Source organism: Schistosoma haematobium, chromosome 4, assembly GCF_000699445.3.
Source record: "Schistosoma haematobium chromosome 4, whole genome shotgun sequence".
NCBI classification, from domain to species: Eukaryota; Metazoa; Platyhelminthes; class Trematoda; order Strigeidida; family Schistosomatidae; genus Schistosoma; species Schistosoma haematobium.
In genome coordinates this window covers 38,614,079-38,636,954 of record NC_067199.1, presented here as the reverse complement: position 1 = coordinate 38,636,954, position 22,876 = coordinate 38,614,079, and the positions used below count along the sequence as shown (strand labels likewise).

The 22,876-nt window shown below is 36.9% G+C and overlaps 1 protein-coding gene across 2 annotated transcripts; it reads left to right on the top strand.

Moving 5' to 3' along the window:
- Positions 1 to 833: 833 nt before the first annotated feature.
- Positions 834 to 20,277, top strand: ACVR1C_1 (Activin receptor type-1C). Of its 2 annotated transcripts, XM_051216356.1 has the most exons (6): positions 834 to 1,136; positions 1,168 to 1,394; positions 2,694 to 3,231; positions 10,419 to 10,659; positions 11,762 to 12,088; positions 18,425 to 20,277. In XM_051216356.1, the coding sequence occupies exons 1-6, from the start codon at positions 874 to 876 to the stop codon at positions 19,196 to 19,198; spliced, it is 2,370 nt and encodes a 789-aa protein (XP_051066936.1). In that variant the 5' UTR covers positions 834 to 873; the 3' UTR covers positions 19,199 to 20,277. The 2 variants fall into 2 exon arrangements, with proteins under 2 accessions (XP_051066936.1, XP_051066937.1); XM_051216357.1 differs by lacking the exons at positions 11,762 to 12,088; positions 18,425 to 20,277 and adding an exon at positions 12,759 to 12,884 and having other exon boundaries at positions 10,419 to 11,652.
- Positions 20,278 to 22,876: the final 2,599 nt, after the last annotated feature.

Below are 22,876 nucleotides of genomic sequence, written 5' to 3'. Positions count from 1 at the left end.
CTACACTACCACAGGCAGCTCCCGAAGAAATGCAAATCAAAGTGTCACTATCCTAAAAGCCTCCCACTTTCATCATTGCGAGTTGTCTGAACTCCGAATGTTTTCCCAGACAAAGTGGCTACAGCCCCCTAGTGGATATCTTCAAGAAGAGACTTGATAAACACACACTCACTAGGGATTGATATTTTCCGCTTGGAATAGCTATGCTTGATACCTGTTATCGTTATCACATATGGTTAACTCCCCACTACCTTGTTTCTTATCATGTCCATTTTCCACTTTAACTTTACATTTTGGTTCAAGCCCATCGTTTGCATTACCAATTAATTGACTTGTTTTTTACTCTTCAGATGGCCGTTTTCTCTTAGTTTGCAAATTTTCTCTTCATCATTTCTCACACCCCAACCGATCAACCTTCTCCCTGAAAATATAATAGCCGCTAGTATGTAGAATTCCAACTGTCATGAAAAAACACACACTCAAATCACATGATATACAAACTCACAAGTAACTAATGGCAAAATGACTAAAACCCGTTCGATCAAGCGTTTAAACTATATCCCGTTGGATGTTACCGAATACCTGGGACCGTAATGAAATAACAAGACGCTAGAGCATGGAAATCAGTCTGTTTAAACAAGCTCGCTACAACTATAATGGACATTATATCTCTCCAAAAGAAGGCAATGCATGTGCCTTAGTTTCGGTGGAAATTAGAGCGCCGTTTCATCGCTCAGACGAGTCTTTCGAGGAACTAACTGTTCATAATACGAGTCCAGTAATTTTTGATGTTTGTAGTTTGAAAGTTTGAATGTCTCAATACTCAGGGTCATCAGTGTGCCGCTAAGTGATGCTTGTTCTTTTGTCTTGTTAATGGAGTGTATGCTTTTGCTGTGTCCTGCAGCTAATCAGTCAGATTGTCGGCCTTGTAGCCCACTCTCCAAGGAACACCAGAAAAACTGGAACAAATATATTGACTTATTGCTGTCGAATTGGGAAGACAAGCTTCACCTTCCTACCTATTATCGCGAATTGAAAACACACCCATTTTGTTGTACCCCAGGTCCAGGCTATTCATGTCGTCTAAATCTTATTCACGAACCTCGCAAAGAACCTCGGCAGTTCTATGATCTCACGTAAGTTCGCTAAATGTTGATTATTCCACAGGTGTGCGAAAGATGACTTCTTTACTCCCATTAAGTGTCAGCAAGACAATGACATTAGATGTTGTTCTGAAAAGCATTGTAATGTTCCTTCTTCGGAGGAACTCATGCTGCTTGTCAAGGACAATCCTTCGAACTTATATCTTGTCGCTATATCTTTGTTAACCATACTATGCATCATCCTTTGTATTGTATCAGGGACTTTCTACTTCCTCTTGAGAAGAAAATCAGGTGAGTTACTTTTTCCTAACATAGATATAGTTGATGTTCAGTATCCTAACTTGCATTCCTCATTACTGACATTTTCCCGTTTTATTAAGCTGATTTGGCTTTCTTAAGAGTAATTAATTTGGAAATGTCTATACGGTAATAATATTGATACTGCGTCAATAGTTTTCGTGTTCCCTAAAGGGTTTTAAAAAGTTCACTTGTTATGTATTGTTTACGAAACAAACTGCTGGTACAGTAGCTCGTTACGACAAAAAATTACTACTGATCAGAATTAAAACAAGAAGGTGACCAACAATTGGTTGATACGCCATTTGTTCCCTCAGGATACTGGATCCCATGTGCACCATTGGTTTGGAATCAGGGTTTTCCGATTTCCCTAGGTGAACTCTCCGTATCCACCAACCCTGTCTAAGGATCGGATATTCGCTTTTCGTTCTCTCAACTCCGTAAACAACACCGTCGCCAAGAGAGGACAGTGAGTGGGACTTCCCTGGTAGAGGCTATATACGCGTGGCCATGTGAGAGCATTTCGAGAGGAAAAGCGAACTCTCCCCACTCTCGACGTACCAGGGCATTTGGGAGCAAAGCCTGGAAACACTGGGCGGCCGTTTCGTAATATTGTAGGGTTCCTCAGCAGTGCGTATCCACGATCTCGCCTCGCGAGATTCTAACCAAGGACCTATCAGTCTCGCGCGCGAAAGCTTAACCGCTAGACCACTGAGCCGGCCAAGAGTATGCATATGACCCATTCAAGGTTTAAATTGAATGTATATTGTAGTAGCTACCCGACTTTAATATGAGCAAATAATATCTGACTAAGTAAATTACTCAATTGTCCTAAAATCATCACTAAAATAGAAATTACAAGTTATTATCTATAATCAAAAATAAAGTCTCTTTGTAAATTATCTTATTCCAATGTTCACAAAGCGATTCTCACTTTTCTGATGAAAAATTGCCACTTCATTATCAATGCAGTTTGTATTTAATGTAGTTTGCACAATTTTTCTCAGTATTAACTTTCTAGTCGTTTTTTCACTATTTTAAAATATAATTTGTCAGCTTCCCATATAAATTGCTTGCTTGCACAAAATTCATAGCGTTAAAGGGTATATTTGCTGGAAACATAGTCACGAATCTGCTACACTAAACTTCTTTTTCAGAGGCTGATTCCATTTTTTAGGCAAACGTTTTCTCATATGACATTTATCTTTGTAAATACCTATTTTTTTCGTGTCAGTAATTATAACCAACTCATCAAAATCGTTGTTCTCTTCTATGATTGTGCAAACTAAGTAGCCCGGCAAAAACAGATCACTTCTCAGAATGGTATTACATCTGATCATCTATGGACATCAGATAATATTGATAACCAATACTTGAAGGGACCTGTGCAAGTACCAGACGCTTTAACTGTAAATAATACTTGTCCTGAAAATGCAAGAGTATTTTCCAATGATCCTTCTGCTGTTTCTGCCGGAATAACTAGTCGTGGCGCTAGTAGTTTGAGCCATTTTGGCAGTAGCGCTTTGGGAGCCACTCCTGGAAATATTAATTCATGTTCGAATTCCCCTACTGGGGCTATGACCATCACTAGTTCGGGATCAAATTCTGCCATGCCTACAACAGGTACTATTCCTGCAGATTTGATGGACCACACCTGCAGTGGATCAGGTTCCGGAAAACCTTTACTGGTTCAGCGAACAGTCGCTAGGCAAGTTCAGTTGGAAGAACGTATCGGTGAAGGTCGTTATGGTGTTGTATGGCGAGGTGTTTGGCAAGGTGATCTAGTAGCAGCTAAAATCTTTTCTAGTCGGGATGAACGCTCCTGGTTCCGGTAAGTTTGTATTTCATTTGATTGCAATATTGATTATATCTATATGACTTCATCATAGACCGACTGCTGGAACTAACGTTCTCGTCGACTGAATTTTCAGGAATTGATCTGCCAGGAGGTCCACCTATCGACTTAGAATACGCAGATAATATACTCCTGTTTAGTGAAAACGCTGATAAGATGCAGAGCCTTTTGGTGGCACTGAGCAACAATGCAAGGATGTTTGAGATCCGTTTCTCCCACTCTAAATGTAAATTGTTGCTTCCGGAGTGGACTGCGTCATGCCTGAACTAAGGATAGGGAGTGAAGTAGGCGAACGCGTCGATAACTTCACTTATCAGCCCTAATGGGTTGGTGTCTGAGGAAATCTCAGCACGGATTTAGAAAGCTCGTTTGGCTTTTCCTAACGGCGTGATATCCGTCTATCAATTAAGGGACGAGTATGCTGCGTAGCAGTTCGTTTTGTTTTACTTTACGGCTGCGAAACGTGGGCATTAAGGGTAGAGGATACTCGTAAGCTACTAGTATTTAATCACAGATATCTTGGAAATATTGCCATTATCTGCTGGGGTTACCGGGTAAATAATGATGGGGTTAGACGAAGGGTTTTAAGGAATGGTGGTAAATTAGTTGGTGAGGTTGTAAATCTACACCGGCTGAGATGTTTGGGTCACGTATCACGCATGCCCAATCACCGATCACCACGACGCTCAATGCTGACTAGTGTTGGAGACGATTGGAAGGAAGTTAGGGGCGGTCAAACCAAAAACGTGGCATCAGTGCTTGAAGTCGCTAACTTTCAGTCTTAGCCATGTTGGTAGATGCAGACTACTTGGTTGGGGTCCGCGTGACTATCGTAACCAATGGCTGAAGACTCTGAGTGACATGGCTTGGAATCGATCACAATGGCGTCGGTGTATACACTTTGTCTTCCTTTAAACTATGAGATTCAGTCAGTCAGTCAGTAACAACGTAGAACTTCGTACGTACGTACATCAGTTCGAGTTGCCACACCACATTGGCACAGAGATGCAGTGGTCGATTCAAATCCCGTAGTGGTAGAGGTAGCAAGAGTATAAGCAGTAATCGGGAAGATTAGGGTTTGGAGATGTTATTTAAAGAGTATAATCCAGTGAAATAAATTTGGAAAGAGGAAAAAAGGGACATGGAGAATTCAGAAGATTAGAATCTGGGAGAACACAAAGAGTGTATGCACCTGCGCCATTGCAAACGATTTTGAGCCATGTCATTCAGGGTCTCTAACCATCGGTTGCTATCATCTCATGGTCCCCAACCAGGTAGTCTACACCTACCAACATGACTCAGTCCACTTGTCAGTGACTTCATGGACTTGTGCCATGTTTTGGTCTGGCCGCCCCTAGCTTTCTTCCAACCTACTCCTATACCACTGAACATAGCACGTCGAGGTAGTCGGTCGTTGGGCATACGTAACACGTGTCCCAGCCATCTCAACTGATGAAGTTTCACTACTTCATCAATTGATTTGCCATCCTTACCTAGTACCCGTTTCCTAACAACTGTGTTACTTACTCGATGGTCCCATGATATACGAGCAATGTTTCGAAGACACCTATGATCGAATACTAGTAACCTACGAATATCCTCTACTCTTACCGGCCATATTTCACTGCCATAAAGTAGGACGGGACGAACTGCTGCGCAGTAAACATGTCCTTTGGTTGATAGACGGATATCTCGCCTACGCCATAAATGACGCAAGTTGGCAAAAGCTAGTCGAGCCTTCTGTATCCGCGCTGAGATTTCGTCACACACCAGACCACAAGGGCTGATAAGGCTTTCAAGATAAGTGAAGCGATCGACACGCTCAATTACTTCACTCCCTATCATTAGTTCGGGTGTCAATGCAACCCAATACTGAAGCAACATTTTGCATTTCGAGGGGGAGAATCACATCCCGAACATGCTTGCATTGTTGCTTAGAGTGGTTATAAGACTCTGCATTTTGTCAGCGTCTTCACCAAATAGAACTATGTCATCAGCATATTCTAAGTCAACAAGTGAACCTCCCGGTAGAAGTTCAACCCCTGGAAATTTAGATGAGGAAAGTGTTATCTCTAAAAGTACGTCGACGACAAAGTTGAACAAGAATGGGGAAAGTGGACAGCCCTGACGAACACCACTTGAGGTAATCAATTCTGATGACAGTTCGCCATAAGCTCTCACTCGACCAGTTGTGTTCGAGTAGAGAGCCTTTATAAAGTTAATGTACTTCTTTGGTACTCCTTTCAGTGACAAACACTGCCATAGAACCTTACGATCGACAGAGTCGAATGCTGCTTTAAGGTCGATAAATACTACGGTTGTGGGGCGTCTGAACGTGTGTCTGTGTTCTAGAACCTGACGTAGTGTGAATATCTGATCTATACAACCACGTCCAGGTCGAAAACCAGCCTGGTTTTCTCTAATCTGCTCTTCACGAGCTTTAGTTAGGCGTCGAAGTATTATTGAAGCTAATATTTTAGACACTATATTAGTCAAACTGATTCCTCTGTGATTGTCACAAGAGGACTTTTGTCCTTTCTTATAGACTGGAACAATCAGTGATTGAGACCAGTCAGATGGGATTACGTCCAGTTCCCAAATTCTACCTAAGACCTCAGTTATTCTCATTGCTAATACTGGACCACCATCCTTAAAGATCTCAGGAGTAAACCTGTCAGGACCTGCTGCTCTCCCTCGCTTCAGATTTCCTATGGCTTTTTCAACTTCGTAAAGAGTCGGAGGACCTACATTAACTTGCCATTCAGGTTGACCAGAGATCATGGGAAACCGAAGCGTGGCTGAAGGCCAGTTGAACTGATCCCTAAAGTGTTCTTCCCATCGATCCAATCTCCTGGATTGAGAATGAATAATATGTCCATCTTTCTCTGAGAGTGTTTCGCTAACGGTCGGATTCTTAATTCCGGTTTCCTTAACGAGTCTGAACAATTGTCTGCTATTACCTATTGCCGCTGCCTTTTCCATCTCTCTTGCTTTCGCTACCCACCACTGTTCACGATCATTGCGTAGACTTCTTGTCAGCTTGCGCTTAAGCTGACTCCGCTCCTCATTATGTTCAGAGCCAGGTGGAATGAGTTTCCGAGCGTCTATCAGTGCGATAGATGCTACTGAGATCCAGTGTTGCTCCCTAACCTTACGGGTTACCGTACTAGCGGATATCACTGCTGTTTTCACAGCTTTTCGGATATCATTCCATGCTGCCTCGGGGTGGGCATCACATACATGGCTGCCTAACTGTTTTTCTAGTTGTTCCTGAAATATACTCTTAGCTTGACTATCATTAAGTAGGGCCCTAAGAGGTTTACTTACAGCGTCTTTCCTACGTCCAGTAAGACGCAGACAGATACGCGCTCGTACTAGAGCATGATCTGAATCTAAGCATGTGCTCCAGAATGAGCGACAGTCTTCTATCGAGCCCCTCCACCGGTGGCTGATAGCGATGTGATCTATTTGGGTCCAACGTTGGGACGAATTAGGGGGTCGCCATGTTAAAAGATGTTTTTCCTTATGCTTAAAGTTAGTATTTGCAAGGAACAGGCGGTTATCTGAGCATAGCTGCAACAGACGGTCGCCATTATCTGTTCTTTGAGCCATGATGCTATAAGATCCACCCAGGTGTCTTTCCCCATCGCTTAGTTTACCTACTTGAGCATTAAAGTCACCGGCCATTATTACTACATCCGAGCGCCTAGCTTTTCGGAGAAGGTAGAAGAGCTTTCTGTAAAACTCATCTTTTACATCATCTGCGCTGCAGTCAGTGGGAGAATAGGTAGAGACGAGTATCCCTATCTTTTCGGATCCTTACTGTTCCGTTTAGTCGGACAGCGCCCAAACGACTGTCTACTGGGATCCACTCTAAGAGAGCTAGTTCTGCCCTAGGACTCAGTGCTATGCCTACGCCGGCGAGGCCACGGAAAGCAGAATCAGGGCTTCCAGATACATGAAGCGTAAATCGAGTCGATTCTTTATTTTGGCATGGTGAGGTCAAATGAATGACGCTACTCGGATCCTGTATGCGCGTTTCAGAGACGCAGCACACATCGATGGCACGAGATTCTAAGGTCCTAGCTAAGGAAGCCTGCTGTCCTATTTGGCAAAGTGTTCGTACGTTAAAAGCTCCTACGTGTAGTTTAGAGCGTGGTTTCAGGAGACCAGGAATAGCGTTCCACGTACTCGAATCGTTTGCCCTAGCGGTGCGAGGTGATAAAGAGACATGAGGAGGGTTAGTCATGGAGATAAGAGAGGTATTAGGAAGTGTAGGGAGGATTTGAATGTGACCAACTTGGTCTCGTGTGCTGTTACGGGTATGAGGGCTGATGTCACTTCCCGGCTGCCCACACCATGGAAGAGTATTTCTTGAGGAACCTAAAAAGGAAATTGGATTAGTGTTGGTCTTAGCGACCTGGGAACGTGACCACAGAGCCCAGGGGACAACTGCTTGAGGCCGGTCGCGCACGGCCTTTTTGTGGGAGGTTTTTGACGTGTTAGCTCCGTTCTTCAAAGGGCCTTACCGCCGGAGACGGAAATCCGTGAGGTAAGATGAGGTGTGACATTTTTAGGGTCGACCTTTTCTAACCCCTTCCTTCCTTGTGAGAAGGCAGCATCGCTGTAGATGCTGGTTGTCCGAGGGAAACACCTTACTGCTGTCACACCTCTCTACAGTCAGCAGTACGACTTCGCCCTCAGATCTTGAGTTGCTGCTTTTAGTCTTACTGTTCTCCAATCGACCTGCCTGGCATGGTAGAACCTACAGGAACATATGTTCCAGCCAATATAGCTCGGTTGGGTCATCATGATAGGCAAGCCCGACCACCGCGTCAAGGTAGCAGCCACGGTCGGGAACTATGAGACTAAAATCGCTTCATATCTTTCTACGAACTAATTTTTTCTTCCCGTACTATGTCCTTATATACAATCTTTCTTTTATATATTACCACCATTGAAGTGACCACTTCTATGAATTTGGTGTTCATCTTGTTGTGCTACTGAGGTATGGCAACTTGGACCGATGCACATATGTGCCTGTTCCTACGTTGTAGCTGACTGACTGATAAAATAACAAGCAATTCTCATACTTTAAAGTTAGACTCCTTTCATTCCGAAGTAATCTTTCGTGAATATGATTATGAAATAATGACCCAATGTCAGCTTTCCGTTGTTACTCTTAAGGTCAACAGCGACTTCAAAACCAGCTTCATCCTTTTATATTATTCTTTATGATGACTTGTCGCTAGTACAGTGGACTAATCCTACTTTTCCAAATACATTCAAGTTTGTATATTAAATCGCCAGTTAGTTAGTGTATATGAGCTAATAAAATTAATTCACCGTTCAGTATATGGAGAATAACTAGTTAATATGACGTTTGAAAACACAGTACTTTGACTTGAAATATGAAAACATTTTAACAATTTTTTTCTCTAAAACATAATACAAATAGACAGTTGGCAAATTACATTGTTTAATTCTTTTAAAGAAGCTGAAGGGTAAAGTTGAGTGTTGTAATGTTGTGATTGATTTCACACTATCACTCACATATCCCATCAACAGCACTTTCTTCTATCTTTAAAACCTCAGTAAACACAAAGGGATTGCCGGAATCTCTGATGACAATAGTGGATTAATCGTCTAGTAATAGTTGTATTTGTTATGGTTTCTTCGAAATTTATACCGCATACATGTTCGACCTTAAGTTTCACGCCGGTACATGTTTTTACATCGAGTTGCTCAGCTGCATAGCTTTGTTTACTCCTTAAGAACTGTGACCCCAGTAGTTAAGGCATTCGATTCTCAACTTCTTAGTTGAAGGTTGAAACTCCGCTTCATCCACTTTGGTTTAACCCCATGAAGTAATATTACTGGCTACTGAAGCCAAGCACATGGTTGATAGGCTGATAACAATAGTAACGTTTTTTTCTTAAAAATCAAGATAAATCAGTTTAAAATTACCTCATCTACGAATACTTAGGATTTTATTTTAAACTTTACCCTACTATCTGAAACAATGCAAGATTTAAGGTTAAGCGTTCGCGCGCGAGACCGATAGGTCGTGGGTTCGAATCTCGTGGGGCGGGGTCGTGGATGAACAATGCTGAGGAGTCCCACAATAGGACGAAACGGCCGCCCAGTGCTCCCAGGTTTTCAATGGTGGTCTAGCTTCAATTGACTCATGATCCCAATTATTGGAAATAAAAGGAATTTAAATAACTCAAATAGATTCATTTTATTTCGTCAGGTTATCAATAGTTTTTAAGACGTGTAATAATTCGAAATGACAATTGGTGCTTTACATATTTATCGAAAAGAAGTTATTGTGAACACGTATCAACATGATATAGCGAATGACCAAGTAAGGTTAAAAAGGAACTAAATGAAATGTTAAAAATAAACTATATGCAAAAGGATTTTCTGAAACCCAGCCAACATGTAGGCTTAGTCATAACGAGTGATGTGGTTGATTTATCTTGCAAGTTTCACCAACCTTAGTATCTGACGGAATCTCGGTAGGAAATCCAAAATCCCGCCACCATACGGTCACATCTGTTTAGCTTTTTTTTTGAAAACTTATACAATTTACTCCGTTGCTAATCAAGCTCGTATACATATTTCTTCTAGCCCACTATCCAATCAGAAGACGTACCCAATTCTGTTATCACTCAAAATCCATGCAATAATATATTTAAGGTGCCTGACCACACAGCACACTAAATAAGAAATCACACAATCATACCATAAATGGTAGAAGTCGGAGCAAGCATGTAATGACAAGTTTTTATATTAGATATTCTCAAGTCTTTGTAGTACTTTCCACCCGACGTTTACAATAAAGCAGGAACCTCGTATACTTAATAAAAAAATCAATCAATACATATGTCTATGTATAGAAAACCTACGTAGAACAGATAATCGACAAACTTTCACAATTGAGCTTCAGTAACAAAAAAACAATTTCATTCTTTCTCTATCTCCATATTATCGTAAAACTCATTCATTAAACCACTTAGAAGGTAAATTATTCATTTTATAGCTTTGGAAATTCGCTCATTGTGTATAGGAAATCTTCCATAGAATCATTTGCGTATGTATTATTCAGTAGTTATTTTATTAAATTACCTTCAAATTTTGACTTATTTAATACTTTTCAGAGAGACAGACATTTATCAGACGGTGATGCTACGTCATGCAAATATTCTAGGTTTTATTGCAGCTGATAATAAGGATACAGGACTGTCTACCCAATTATGGCTTATAACTGACTATCATCCACTAGGATCATTATATGAATTTCTACAACAACATTGTCTGACACCGTTTGCTCTTTTACGGGCCGTTGCATCAATTACTAATGGTTTGGCACATTTACACATGGAAATTACTGGGACACAGGTAATGATTTTTTGTTGTATGCACTTGACTCTGTAGTAAAAATGATATTTTTTAAACAGTAACTATACTTTAATACTATTATCTGCCTAAACTCATTAAGTTTGTTTTTGTGTAATAGAGGCATGTTGTTTACGGAGATGTTATTTTACTCAGGTGATGCATTAACCGTGTTTCACTGAATGTGATTACATGGAAACAAAACTAACAGCTACTAGAAGTTTATTCTGTTAGTTTCAATAAAATTCGTCTGGTGTCATGGTGCTGTAGTGATAGAGAATTGTTTGTTCTGGACAAAATATCTATAAAATATAACCACCGGTGGGATCAGTTTTTTGCTTTATTGTCTAAATTCTCCAGTCGTTGATTTATATCATACTAAGAAGCCCATAGATTTTAGTTATCATGACTCTTGATATATATATATATATTCTTGACTTCAGGCTAAGCTTCTTAGAAATCAGTATCTTCAGCTAATAGCGCTTACCAGGCTGGAAAATTTTCAATTCTGCACAATTATACCATTCCGTTCAGTTTCTTGACAATAGTTCACTTTCAGCTTTTAATTGAAACTACCCATTTGATTTCAGTGCCGTTCACTCAGTACTTGTATCAGGTAGGATTGATATCGTGAATGTGCCACAGCCTAGTTCTACTGGTCATGTTTCACCGTCAGTCCCCAAATGCCTGGTACTACCGATGGTGGGGACAGTCAGCTCTCCCTCTCGAAATAGTGCAGATTAATGACCACTAAATATATTCTTTGCACCTTTTTTACTGAAAGTATATTTGGTCTATAGTTTTATAATTTTACATAAATTTTAACAATTTATCATATCAGAAGGGGTTTTGTGTAGATTGTAGTAATTTCAGTAGTTGATATCATGGGTCAATTGAAGCTAGACCACCATGGAAAACCTGGCAGCACTTGGCGGCCGTTTCTTCCTATTATTGGACTCCTCATCAGTGCGCATCCACGCCGTTCAGTGCTTCCAGGTTTTCCATGGTGGTTTAGCTTCAATTGACTCATGATCTCAACTATTGAAATTTATCATCTGTTATCTACAAACAACTTCTATTTAATTGTAATATTTTGTAAATTTAGGGTAAACCTGCTATAGCTCATCGTGATCTGAAGTCTAGAAATATCTTAGTTAAAATGGATGGTGAATGTTGTATTGGAGATTTGGGTTTTGCTCTTAAATTGGACTCATCTATGAATACTGCATTAGAAATTAATTCAAACTCAGATCGTGTTGGAACCAAACGTTATATGGCTCCTGAAGTGTTAGATAATACAATACGTTTAACAAGTCCAGAAGCATTTAAACAAGCTGATATGTACAGTTTAGGTTTGGTATTTTGGGAGGTTACAAGACGGTGCTATGTTCGTAATTTATTCGGACCAGATGAATATCAACTACCTTATCAAGTAAGTATACTTAATATTTTGTTCAGCTTTAATTTAAGTAACGTTCTCATGAAAACATTTTCTTACTAAAATGATATATCATGTTAGATTGTTACCTGTTTTCATCGTAGTCAGTAGTTAATTCCTACACAAAACTGGATTTTACTTCCATTCTATTTTCATGAATGATTATAGGAGACTAAAGTTAATCATATGTGATGATGTATTCTGATATATTTACACATTTGTTCATCTTCTTTTATCATAGTTCATTGTGAATTGCAAAAATTCTACTCCAGTAGTTGTAATGTAATATAATTTTTTTTAAATAAAGAAGATTAGTTCAACAAAATGATCTGCTTTCAGGTATTCCATGGTGATCTAACTTCAATTGATTCATGATTTCAACCATGTGATGATTATTGTTAATGCAGATTAATGACCACTAAATATATTCTTTGCACCTTTTTTACTGAAAGTATATTTGGTCTATAGTTTTATAATTTTACATAAATTTTAACAATTTATCATATCAGAAGGGGTTTTGTGTAGATTGTAGTAATTTCAGTAGTTGATATCATGGGTCAATTGAAGCTAGACCACCATGGAAAACCTGGCAGCACTTGGCGGCCGTTTCTTCCTATTATTGGACTCCTCATCAGTGCGCATCCACGCCGTTCAGTGCTTCCAGGTATTCCATGGTGATCTAACTTCAATTGATTCATGATTTCAACCATTGAAATTACTATAATATCCACAAGAACCTCTTCTGATATGAAAATGATCTGTTTTCAACAAATTCACTCTTAAAGCGCGGTATAACTTGAAGAAAAAAAACTTTTTTTTCATCATGAAAACTGATGACCTGTTATCGTTGTTGATAATAATAATAATAATAATAATAATAATAATAAAGTTACCAAACTTATGTAATAGAAGAGTGAACTAAACAATTCTCATTAAGAAAATTAAAAAATGTATTTCTTAATAAAGATCAGTCACTCGTTGAGAATATCATTAAAGTTAGATCAAGATTAATAATTACAAAAAATGAAGGTTATATAACTATGTGATAAGATAAATTATAAAATGGTAATGAGATATTAGCGGAAAATAAATCAAATAGATGAATGTTGTATCCTCTAACTATGTTAGTTTACTCGATTCTTCTTCATAATTAGAATAAAAGTTTTAAGAGAACATTATACATATCAGTCAGTCAAACCCACAACGTAGAACCTAGCACCTATGAACATCGCTTCAATTTGTCATATTTCATTAGTATAGTGAGGTAAAATTGTCATGGGGAATCCCAGGGTAGTAGATTTAGTGACAGTATTGATGAAAAAATGGAAAGGATTAGGCATCGAATACACTTCGAGAAAATTGGGGTCTGAAGAAAGACAAAAAGTGCCATTGCAAATGACCTTGAGCCGTATCATACAAAGTCTCTAATCATTAATTACGTTAATCATGCGAACCTTAAACCAATCATTCTGTACCTACCTACATGGCTCAGTCCAGCAGGCAGTGTCTTAATGAAATGATGTCATTTCTTCCAACCTACTTCTACATCAGGCATCATCGCATGTCAATATATTTCATTGTTGGGGATATACTACATGTGTCCTAACCATTTCAGCCGATAAAGACCCACTATCTCATCAGTCGATTGGCCATACTTAATATTTGTATCTCACCTCAAAATTACTAACTTGATGGTCTCAAAATACATGAACAATCGTTCGAAGACACCTTATATATATGATATAAACCGAGTTCATGTCGATTTCACATAGGAGTCATCTAACCTCTCAACACATTCGCTACCTCTGATTAGTAATTAAAAGTGAGCCAATCAACTTATTCCGATTTGATCCTGGTTAGAGCATGCAACAATAGAGCTCTATCATGTTAATAGTTAACGAGAGGATAATCAGTCAGTCGAGTAAAGTTTATGTTAACGTATTTGTATGAGTTGTTTGAACCTACCCATCGACGTTTAGCACTGTGTTTAAACAATCTCTTTGTCCTTTTATACAAGCCAATGTCTATCTAATCTCAGAAGCTATGTGGATAACGCATTGTGTTTGAAGTAAACGGTACTGAGTTCGAGTCCCGGAATGAATGTGAACTCTGGGGCTCAGGTATACCCAGCTGACGAGTCCAAAATGGGGCGAAATGCATGTCCTGGATTATGCTGCTAACCACCATCCATCTCTGCGTATAATGTTTGTGTTAACGATAAAACAGGTCTTGAGTATGTTTCATTGAGAATGGTTTTACGAAATATGAAGGGGAATGTCACTTCCGGGCCTCCCACATCTGCAGCGTTACTGCAGATGCTAGTTGTCTAAATGAGGCACCTCACTATCATCAAGCCTCCTATACAGCCAGCATCTGAACTTCACCCTCCGACCATCAGTTGGTAATCCTAGGTGTATTTCTTAAAAAATATTAGTCATGTAATATAACTGAATGATTCAATACAAGTTCATAGATATGGCTTTAAGTTACAGTTAATAATAATAACTGGTTGTCCAGTCCGATGTAAATGACGAAAGGTAATTCAAACCTACTGACACAAGTTTTTACGTCACTTTAGCGACCAATGTTCGGATTAAATATCGTACGATTTTATTGACCCTGTCGCCATTGTAACCATAACATCTCACTTTAAAGTGAGCAGCAGTAAGCAATATTTGCTCTATATCCATTGATTAGTTCAATTCTCCCTAATGGATTGTAGTCCTACGTCATTCAGCTTCACAGCTTGAAACGTTACCGCTGAGCCTATATTCGATAGTATCAGTTCCTTCAAGGTTACAGTTACAGTTTACGGATGAGGACCAGGTATCAGGAAACTTAGATCAAGCGGAGTTTTCTAACTACATCCAAGTATTTAACATCTCTATATAGTAATAATGCACGGGATATCAGGTCAGTTAGATTTTAGTGATCACTTTGCAACTTGATCGATAGAATTCAATCGGCACCAAAGCACTAGACAAACATAACATTGGTCGCCAATCAATGATCAATTATCAGAATGAGTTTTGTGGAGATTTTAGTAAATTTCACAGGTTGAAATCATGAGTCAGTTGAAGCTAGACCACCATTGAAAACCTGGAAGCACTGGACGGCCGTTTCGTCCTAGTATGGGACTCCTCAGCAGTGCGCATCTAGCTATCTATTTATTATTCCCATGGGTTTTAGTTCTATAGTTGTGTTCCATGTCCAACCATATATCATGTTGAACTTATATACTAAGATTACAATGTTGTTCGTAATTTTGTTTATTTGCTTGTTTACTTATTTTTATCTAGTCGACTTCTCTCTGTTTTTCCATGTCAGTTGCGTAAAATATTACAATTCTTGAACGATTCAAAATTGTAGGGCAATATTATGTAACGCTGTCATCCATCACTTGTTCACTCCGCCTTTGAGACATATATGTATATATTTAAATTTACGTTGATAAATAAACAACGTGCATGGAATACTGTTGTCTACCTTCAATATGACTTTTCTGTTTTCATATAATTCGATTGGTTAATTACTTGATAAGGAAAAATCTAGTTTACATATGTATATGTTGGTTGAGGGACAGTTGTATCGGTCACGTATACATGTGATTATGTTTGTTCTACCGTTGTCATTATGTATTATATATATAATTAGCTGTGTTTATATTTCATGTGTTATTATTAATGTCATAGATCATTGGCTTGTACGTATATATTATGTGTGTGTATGCCTAGTTGTCTGGTTTGCAAAGAGAAGAATCTCACTTCTCCATTTTCTTTATTGCCATGGTGTACTAGTATAGTGTGTGCTGTACATATATGTACATCTTCGGTACATTGATACACATGCACACTCGTGCGTCTGTCAAAATAACTAGTAGGCGCAAGAATTTGTGATGTGATTGTGGTGGTGGTGGTGGTAGTGGTTTATAATGTACAACATCTCGTGTATTCTGTCCTCTCTGTGTGTTTATCCTGTTTTTATTGTTACTATTTGAAAAGTTGTATTCTATTGTTGTTCTACTTTTTATTACTTGGATAAAATTTGTTTGGATAATTTTTAATTGATCTCATCTACTTGGATATTATTCCCCCAAGTAAAAATAACAGTAGTTGAGTAGTTCATTTCTAGGTATGTATACGTATTAAGGTGTATGTAGCTCAGCACTAATTATCATGGTGACATATTTAGTATTTTCCTCGTTCATTCATTCAGTATATGTTGTTATATTTTATTCTTTTAAAATGTGATCTCCATATTCTGTTATGAATTTAATAATTAAGGTGTTTGTGGAGATTGTAGAATTTTCACAGTCTAAGTCATAAACTAATCTTAGTTAGACAATATCATTGAGAACCAAGAAGTACTGGACAACCGTTTTGTCCGAGTGTGGGACTCATACATATCCACAACCCCTCCGTCGGGTATCGAACACAGGACTCGGTCTCGTGTGCAAATGTTTAATCTCTAAATCACTGCGACCCAATAGTATCAATGTCCAACTTCAATCAATTTACGACGTTGTTTTCCCCTAAACACTGAGATTATAATTACTTTATACCGTTCTTTCTGCGAACTAATCCTTTCTTCCTGTATTACATACTTATATTCAATCTTTCTTTTATATATGACTTCTGTGAATTTGGTGTTCATCTTGTTGTGCTAATGAGGTGTGGTAACTTGGACCGATGCATATATTTGCCTGATCCTACGTTGTAACTAACTAACTGTGCTACCATCTTCCGTTACCTGAGATAGATAACGGCCTCACTTGACATAGTTGAACTCCATGAAATTATTTACTCAATCATTCTCTTACTTCAGTTTGGTAAATTATTGTTTAAATCAATATTTAATTTTAGTAAAACGTTATGTCTAGATTATGACGTAGAAGTGAAAAATCGTGCAATAATGTTTTGTGCTAAAAAAAATCTGGCATCAGTGGGTTAAACCATTATTTACAATTTAGTGCAGCTAACATATATGTACTGAGGTGGATGGGAACTTCTCTATTTAAGTTCCTCATTGTAAATTATGATGGAAGTATTTAAGGTTTGTTTCAATGCTTACAGAGAGAAACCCTATTTTGTAAGTAGTTGAGTCAATCTAAGAAGTTACGTTGTAGTGATAAAATTTAGTAAATGTATTTAACCTTAGATGATTAAAATGAAGTTTGCAGTCAAAATTACAATCTGATGATGCCCCAGCTTTGACACGCTAAATGAACAGAAAATGTTAGATATCATGCTTTCATTAAACATCGAAAAAAAGGTTGGTTATTCTCTGTTATGGTTTGTATATAACATGATTTCAGAATTTCTGAAAATAACTTGTTTTACGATTTAAGACCAAAGAATTATCTGCATAACAATTCATCAATATAACTACAATAGCAATCGCTTACACTTATCCAACTCTAACTTTTCCCCACATTTTGTTTTCACTTCCCAATGAGCTTAGTTATTTTAGTAGTCGCTAAAGATCGTCGGTAAACTATACTTTCACCTAGGCTTCCATTATTCACAGTATTATCAGTAGTACAAGCAAAGAATGTAGAAAACTGTTTTAAAACGTATTTCAGATGTCAGTATATAATTGTCTACAGCCATTATTGAATCCATTTTAAGTTATTATTGGTATACTATCTGTTAAAGTTATCGTAAATTTGCTACATAATTTTTGAAGAAAAAATAGGTAATTTGCACAAATAACCTCCTTTGACTTCAGCTTATTATCATAGAATTATCAGTAGCGTCAGTTTGACTTCCAATCTCTAGTTTTTACACCATTTTACACTGATTTATGTGTGTCGGTTCATTATCACTTGAAACGTTTAGCTTTCATCTGTCAGTTTACTATTTTAAATTTCAATTTATCTATTTTGGTTCAGGCTGTTGGATGTCATTAACCGTGACCAGAGTTCAAGAATATACAAATTATAGCGTAGTAAATGTATTGGATAAATCTAATTTGAAAATTTCAGTTTTTTAGTGGCTGTATTCTTTACAGTTTACTATCCAGTTGGGTTACCATTGGAAACGGGTTCCACTGATATTAAGCGTTCACCACGGAACCTGAATGTCATGGGTTCAATCCCTAGTGAAGTTGTGAGGGTAGCCTCGTATTTGAACGAAACAGTTGTTCAGTCCTCCTTGGTTTTTAATTGTATCCCAATTAAGACTAATTTATGATTAATGTAAACCCACCAACTGTTTGGAACCAAATTCCATCAAACCCCTTCAACTAAATGCCGATTTTTGTTTGTATTTATCGTGGTTTATTTGTACTTACCTTGAAATTGTTCTTTTTTTACTCTTTTTCCCCCCATAGGATCTTGTGTCTGCAGATCCTTCAGTAGAAGAAATGAAGTCTGTTGTTTGTGAACAAGGTCTACGACCAGGTCTACCAGCTATATGGTCGAAACATGAAATTATCCGAGCACTACAAGATATAATGAGTGAATGTTGGTATGCTAGTCCATCGGCTAGACTATCAGCTATGCGTGTTAAAAAATCACTAGCTGGTGTACGTAAACAATTAGATACTAATCCAGCATTGTCAGATTTTTCACATACTAATTATCTACCTCCAGAAGCTACTGATAAGCTTCCTTTTGGCATAATTCGTTGTCCATCTGTGCCACGTAATACTATGAATAACACTAATACTAATACTACTAATAATAAACAAATAAATTTATTACCAAATCTTACAAGTACCAATTCTATTGGTACTACAGTTGGCAATAAATTACTCATCTCAGGCAGTCATAACAATACAACTTATAATGATAGTAATAATCCTTTATTAACCACTACCATCACTATCACACCTCCAACAATGCTTGATAGTAATATTCATCATAGAAATTGTCAATGTAATGATGATAATAATATTTTATATTCATCATTATTATATAACAATGGAAATATTTCCTCATATTGGTCAAATTGTGAATATGATAAATTATTATTATTCAATATACATAATAATAGTAATAATAATAATAATAATGCCAATCCTCCTCCTCCTCCTCCTCATCATCATCATCATCATCATGAAAAATCCAATAATAATAATGATAATAATTCAAAGCATTTATAGTCATCAATCGATCTTCCTCCATTATATTAAAGAAGAAAACAAAACTTGATTATTGTAAATAGATGGGGAAAAATAAAGGATAATTGCACACTTATTATTATAGTCTTATATACTTTCTCAGCTTGTATTTTACTATACTGAACTCTATCCTATGCATATATAATATGCATTTTCTCATTCTTTGTTGTTGTTGTTTCTTTTTTTTTCTGTCAATGTGTAAATGCTTGTATTATTACTATCACTATATCGTGTATTGTCATTATTACTGAGCTGTTGTGTATTGTTTCATATTTGTTGCTGTTTGTTATTATTTAACGCTTTGTAGATTACTACTAAAGACATGTGTATATGATATTTTCATTCGATTTTGATTTTACTTTCAGAAAAAAAATCAGCTATTTTGTTGTTATGATAAGTATGTATGTATGTGTAATTGTAATTTGTGTGTACAGTTCCACAGATTGTTTATGCTCACATGTGCAATCTTTATTTCTTTCTTTTATCGCACCACGACTCAACAGTCTTCTCGTATTAACTTTCACTTTATCTATATATTGATATTATTATCATCAATAATCTATTCCTAAGTTGATCAGGTGTGTTTCTTTGTTTTATGTATTTCTTTATCTCGGCACTCTTGGAATGTCTTTCTTCGGGTTGCACACATACACTATCTCTTCATTAAAATCACCCTCAATACACTAGTTTATATTTTAGTTTTATCCTATATCTGTCCTACCAACTTGAATTGCACATATACATATAAAACTTTTCCCTTGGCTTCATTTAGCTTAGTTTATGTGTACTATGTAAATTTGTGTTTCATTAATGAAATATCAGGAACATTTTAAAAGTCGTACATTAGTTGAATAAGAATAGATTCGCTAATTATGCTGATGAAGTAGATACGATAATGTTGATAATGATAGTAAAATCTAGTTGTTACTATTACTATTGTTAATTACGTATTTACACTGCATTATGCTTTTGTTTGTTAACATTCTATTTCGGTTTACCACAAACAAGATGAAACAATTCAGCATATATATATATATATATATCCATATTTGTTTAAAAAATTAACTGCCATGTGATTCTCTTATATATATATATATATATATATATATATATATATATATATATATATATATATATATATATATATATATGTACGTAATCTGACATTTTATTTTCACCGGTTTTATTCCTCTCATGTTTTGGATTGTCATCGACACTGTGTATCCTGGTTTTATTTTCTTTAACAAATGCCGGTTATTGTTACCCACTATTATTATTATTGTTGTCATCATTGTTTCATATATTGATGCCTTTTCTTCACTTCTTTTATTACTATTTTAACTTGATAACTTACCTATGACGTAACACTATGCTTCAGAAGTGAGTAGTTATTTGAGATTCCACTGTTGTTGTTGTTGTTTTCTTTCTTTCTTTTATTCTCTTTTTCAAATTACTGGTGGTATTTTGGAATTGTTTTCTTTCTTTTCTTTTTTTTTAATTTATTTTATTTATCACAAAATAAATTTATTTTTCTTATGTAAAATGTAAATCTGTGTATGTATACACAAAAGAGAAAGTGCATTATGATTAATTATTGTTTTGATTGATTCACAATGGATAACCTTTAACTATGATGGATTCATTAAATAATCGATATAGTCTTTCATCAAAGTATGAAAGTCAGTTTACTAGTGAATTCATAATGTTCTTGAAGATTTCATCAGTTGTTATTAGTAGAGTGAAATAGTGATCATAGAAGTTGGAATTGTACCATTGGATCCTAATCCATTAGTTTCGATAGTTAAGTGTTCAGTATCAAAAGTTAAAGTCCTAGATGTGATTCATATTGAGTTCGTATGTGCACACAATTTAGATTTCACATGCCAAAATGTAGAAGCTGCCCAATGTTTCTTGGTTTACAATAGTATTTCAACTGAGATCATTCTATAGTGAATACAATATACAAATTAAATCAGTCCCCGATTTGTACAGAGTCATGGGAAGTTTCAGGTGCTTTCGTACTATTAGGTAACCTGGTGTTGAATCAGTTTTCGCTAGTATCTAAGATATTCTAATTTTCAGTTGCAAAGTGAATTAGTTAATAAGGTGTAAAATATGATATTGAATGGAAATTGCGCTATTCTTTCATTGATTGACTCAAGTTAAAAGCACGTACTGCGGGATGACAGCTTCATTTTTACCAAGAATCCTGAGCATCTTTGGTACAAAATCTGAGTTGATTCATGTACACAATACTAGTGAGTCCTTGAGTGTGTCGTGAAACAATGCCTCCTAGGTTCCAGTGCTTATATATTGAATATGAACTACGCGCTACAGGTTAGGTAGTATCTTCGAAGGATTGCTCGGATATCGTGAGATGACCGACTGAGCAGTTCTCAAGTTAGGGATAGAGTACCAAGCAAAAATAGCTAATCGGTTAATGAGTTTGTAAACCTTCATCTGCTGCGGGAATTCAAGTTTAACTACCGCGTACTTCAACGCGCGACGTTTTATGGTGCAGGAATGAGCTGGAAGAAAGCTAAGGGTGACCAAACCATGTTGTAGGATCAGTCCATGAAGTCATTAACTATTGGATTAAACCAAATCGGGATCAGTGCAATAATGCCGATCAGTGAATGGTTAACGTCCCAGAAACATTTATGGTGGCCCAAATACACTTACTTTTTGTCTTCATCTTGGGTTCCAGTATTATTTCTTATTATCATAGTTACTACATTACTTTCATTCTTCACATTTCAACTCGTAATGCTAATATGGTACAACAACCTGAGTTAATACACATTTATTCCAGGCTATACGTTGGTTCTGACTAATATCAGCTATCGATTCGTGATGAAAATAATTTACAAATAATGTTAACGCTAATATTACAACTAGTAAGAATTACGGCATAACTGTTTTTGATGTGACTTTACGTCCGGCTAGTTACCACGTGATTTATTCACTAATCGGAATATGACTTATTCAATATTAGTAATGCGCCTAAACCAATCACGTTCTACCGGTATGAACAGACTAACGTCCTTATTGATCATTTGTTCACCTAACCCTTCCAGTTGAACCCGGAACATCAATAACAACTACCACTATGTAAAATCATTTATTTCAAACAATACTTGGTTTATATACCAGCCAAATTGGTCGCACCACACCATGAAATAGGAAATAACATTTAAACAAGATCAAGTCAAAAGTGACTGTGAACGTGGAAGACTCGAATCAATAAATTGAACATAACTGAAGAATAGTAGGGATATAGATAAACACAATCCAATTGCTGAATAGTCAATTGATAGTTCTCACTATGAATAATTTGATATTATTGTTGTCATAATTAAGTTCAGTAGTGTTAGATAAAAATTGATCTTGTTTACTCAAATTTTTGAGTCATCTGCTTTGTAAGTATGTAACTTCAATGTTGCGTCTCAGTAAACACCCAGATTAGACTTAATTAATTAATTGTGTTGGGGAAATCCAGAAAACTCCTCCAAAAAAACAAGAAAGGCTCTGAAGACGCTGGGAAGCATCTTATCCAATCAGCATTCAATAAAAGTTTTGCCAGAAACATCTAGAAAGTGAAAAGTCACATGTCTAGTTTCTAATTGGATGATTATCTATACTTCTACTATGCTTAGTAGC

Excerpts from the sequence above, each read along its gene's own strand:
- ACVR1C_1 (XM_051216356.1), top strand. The coding sequence starts at position 874 with ATGGAGTGTATGCTTTTGCTGTGTCCTGCAGCTAATCAGTCAGATTGT. Across the intron at positions 1,137-1,167 it reads CGGCAGTTCTATGATCTCAC|GTGTGCGAAAGATGACTTCT; the intron begins GTAAGTTCGCTA and ends ATTATTCCACAG. Across the intron at positions 12,089-18,424 it reads AATATCAACTACCTTATCAA|GATCTTGTGTCTGCAGATCC; the intron begins GTAAGTATACTT and ends TTCCCCCCATAG.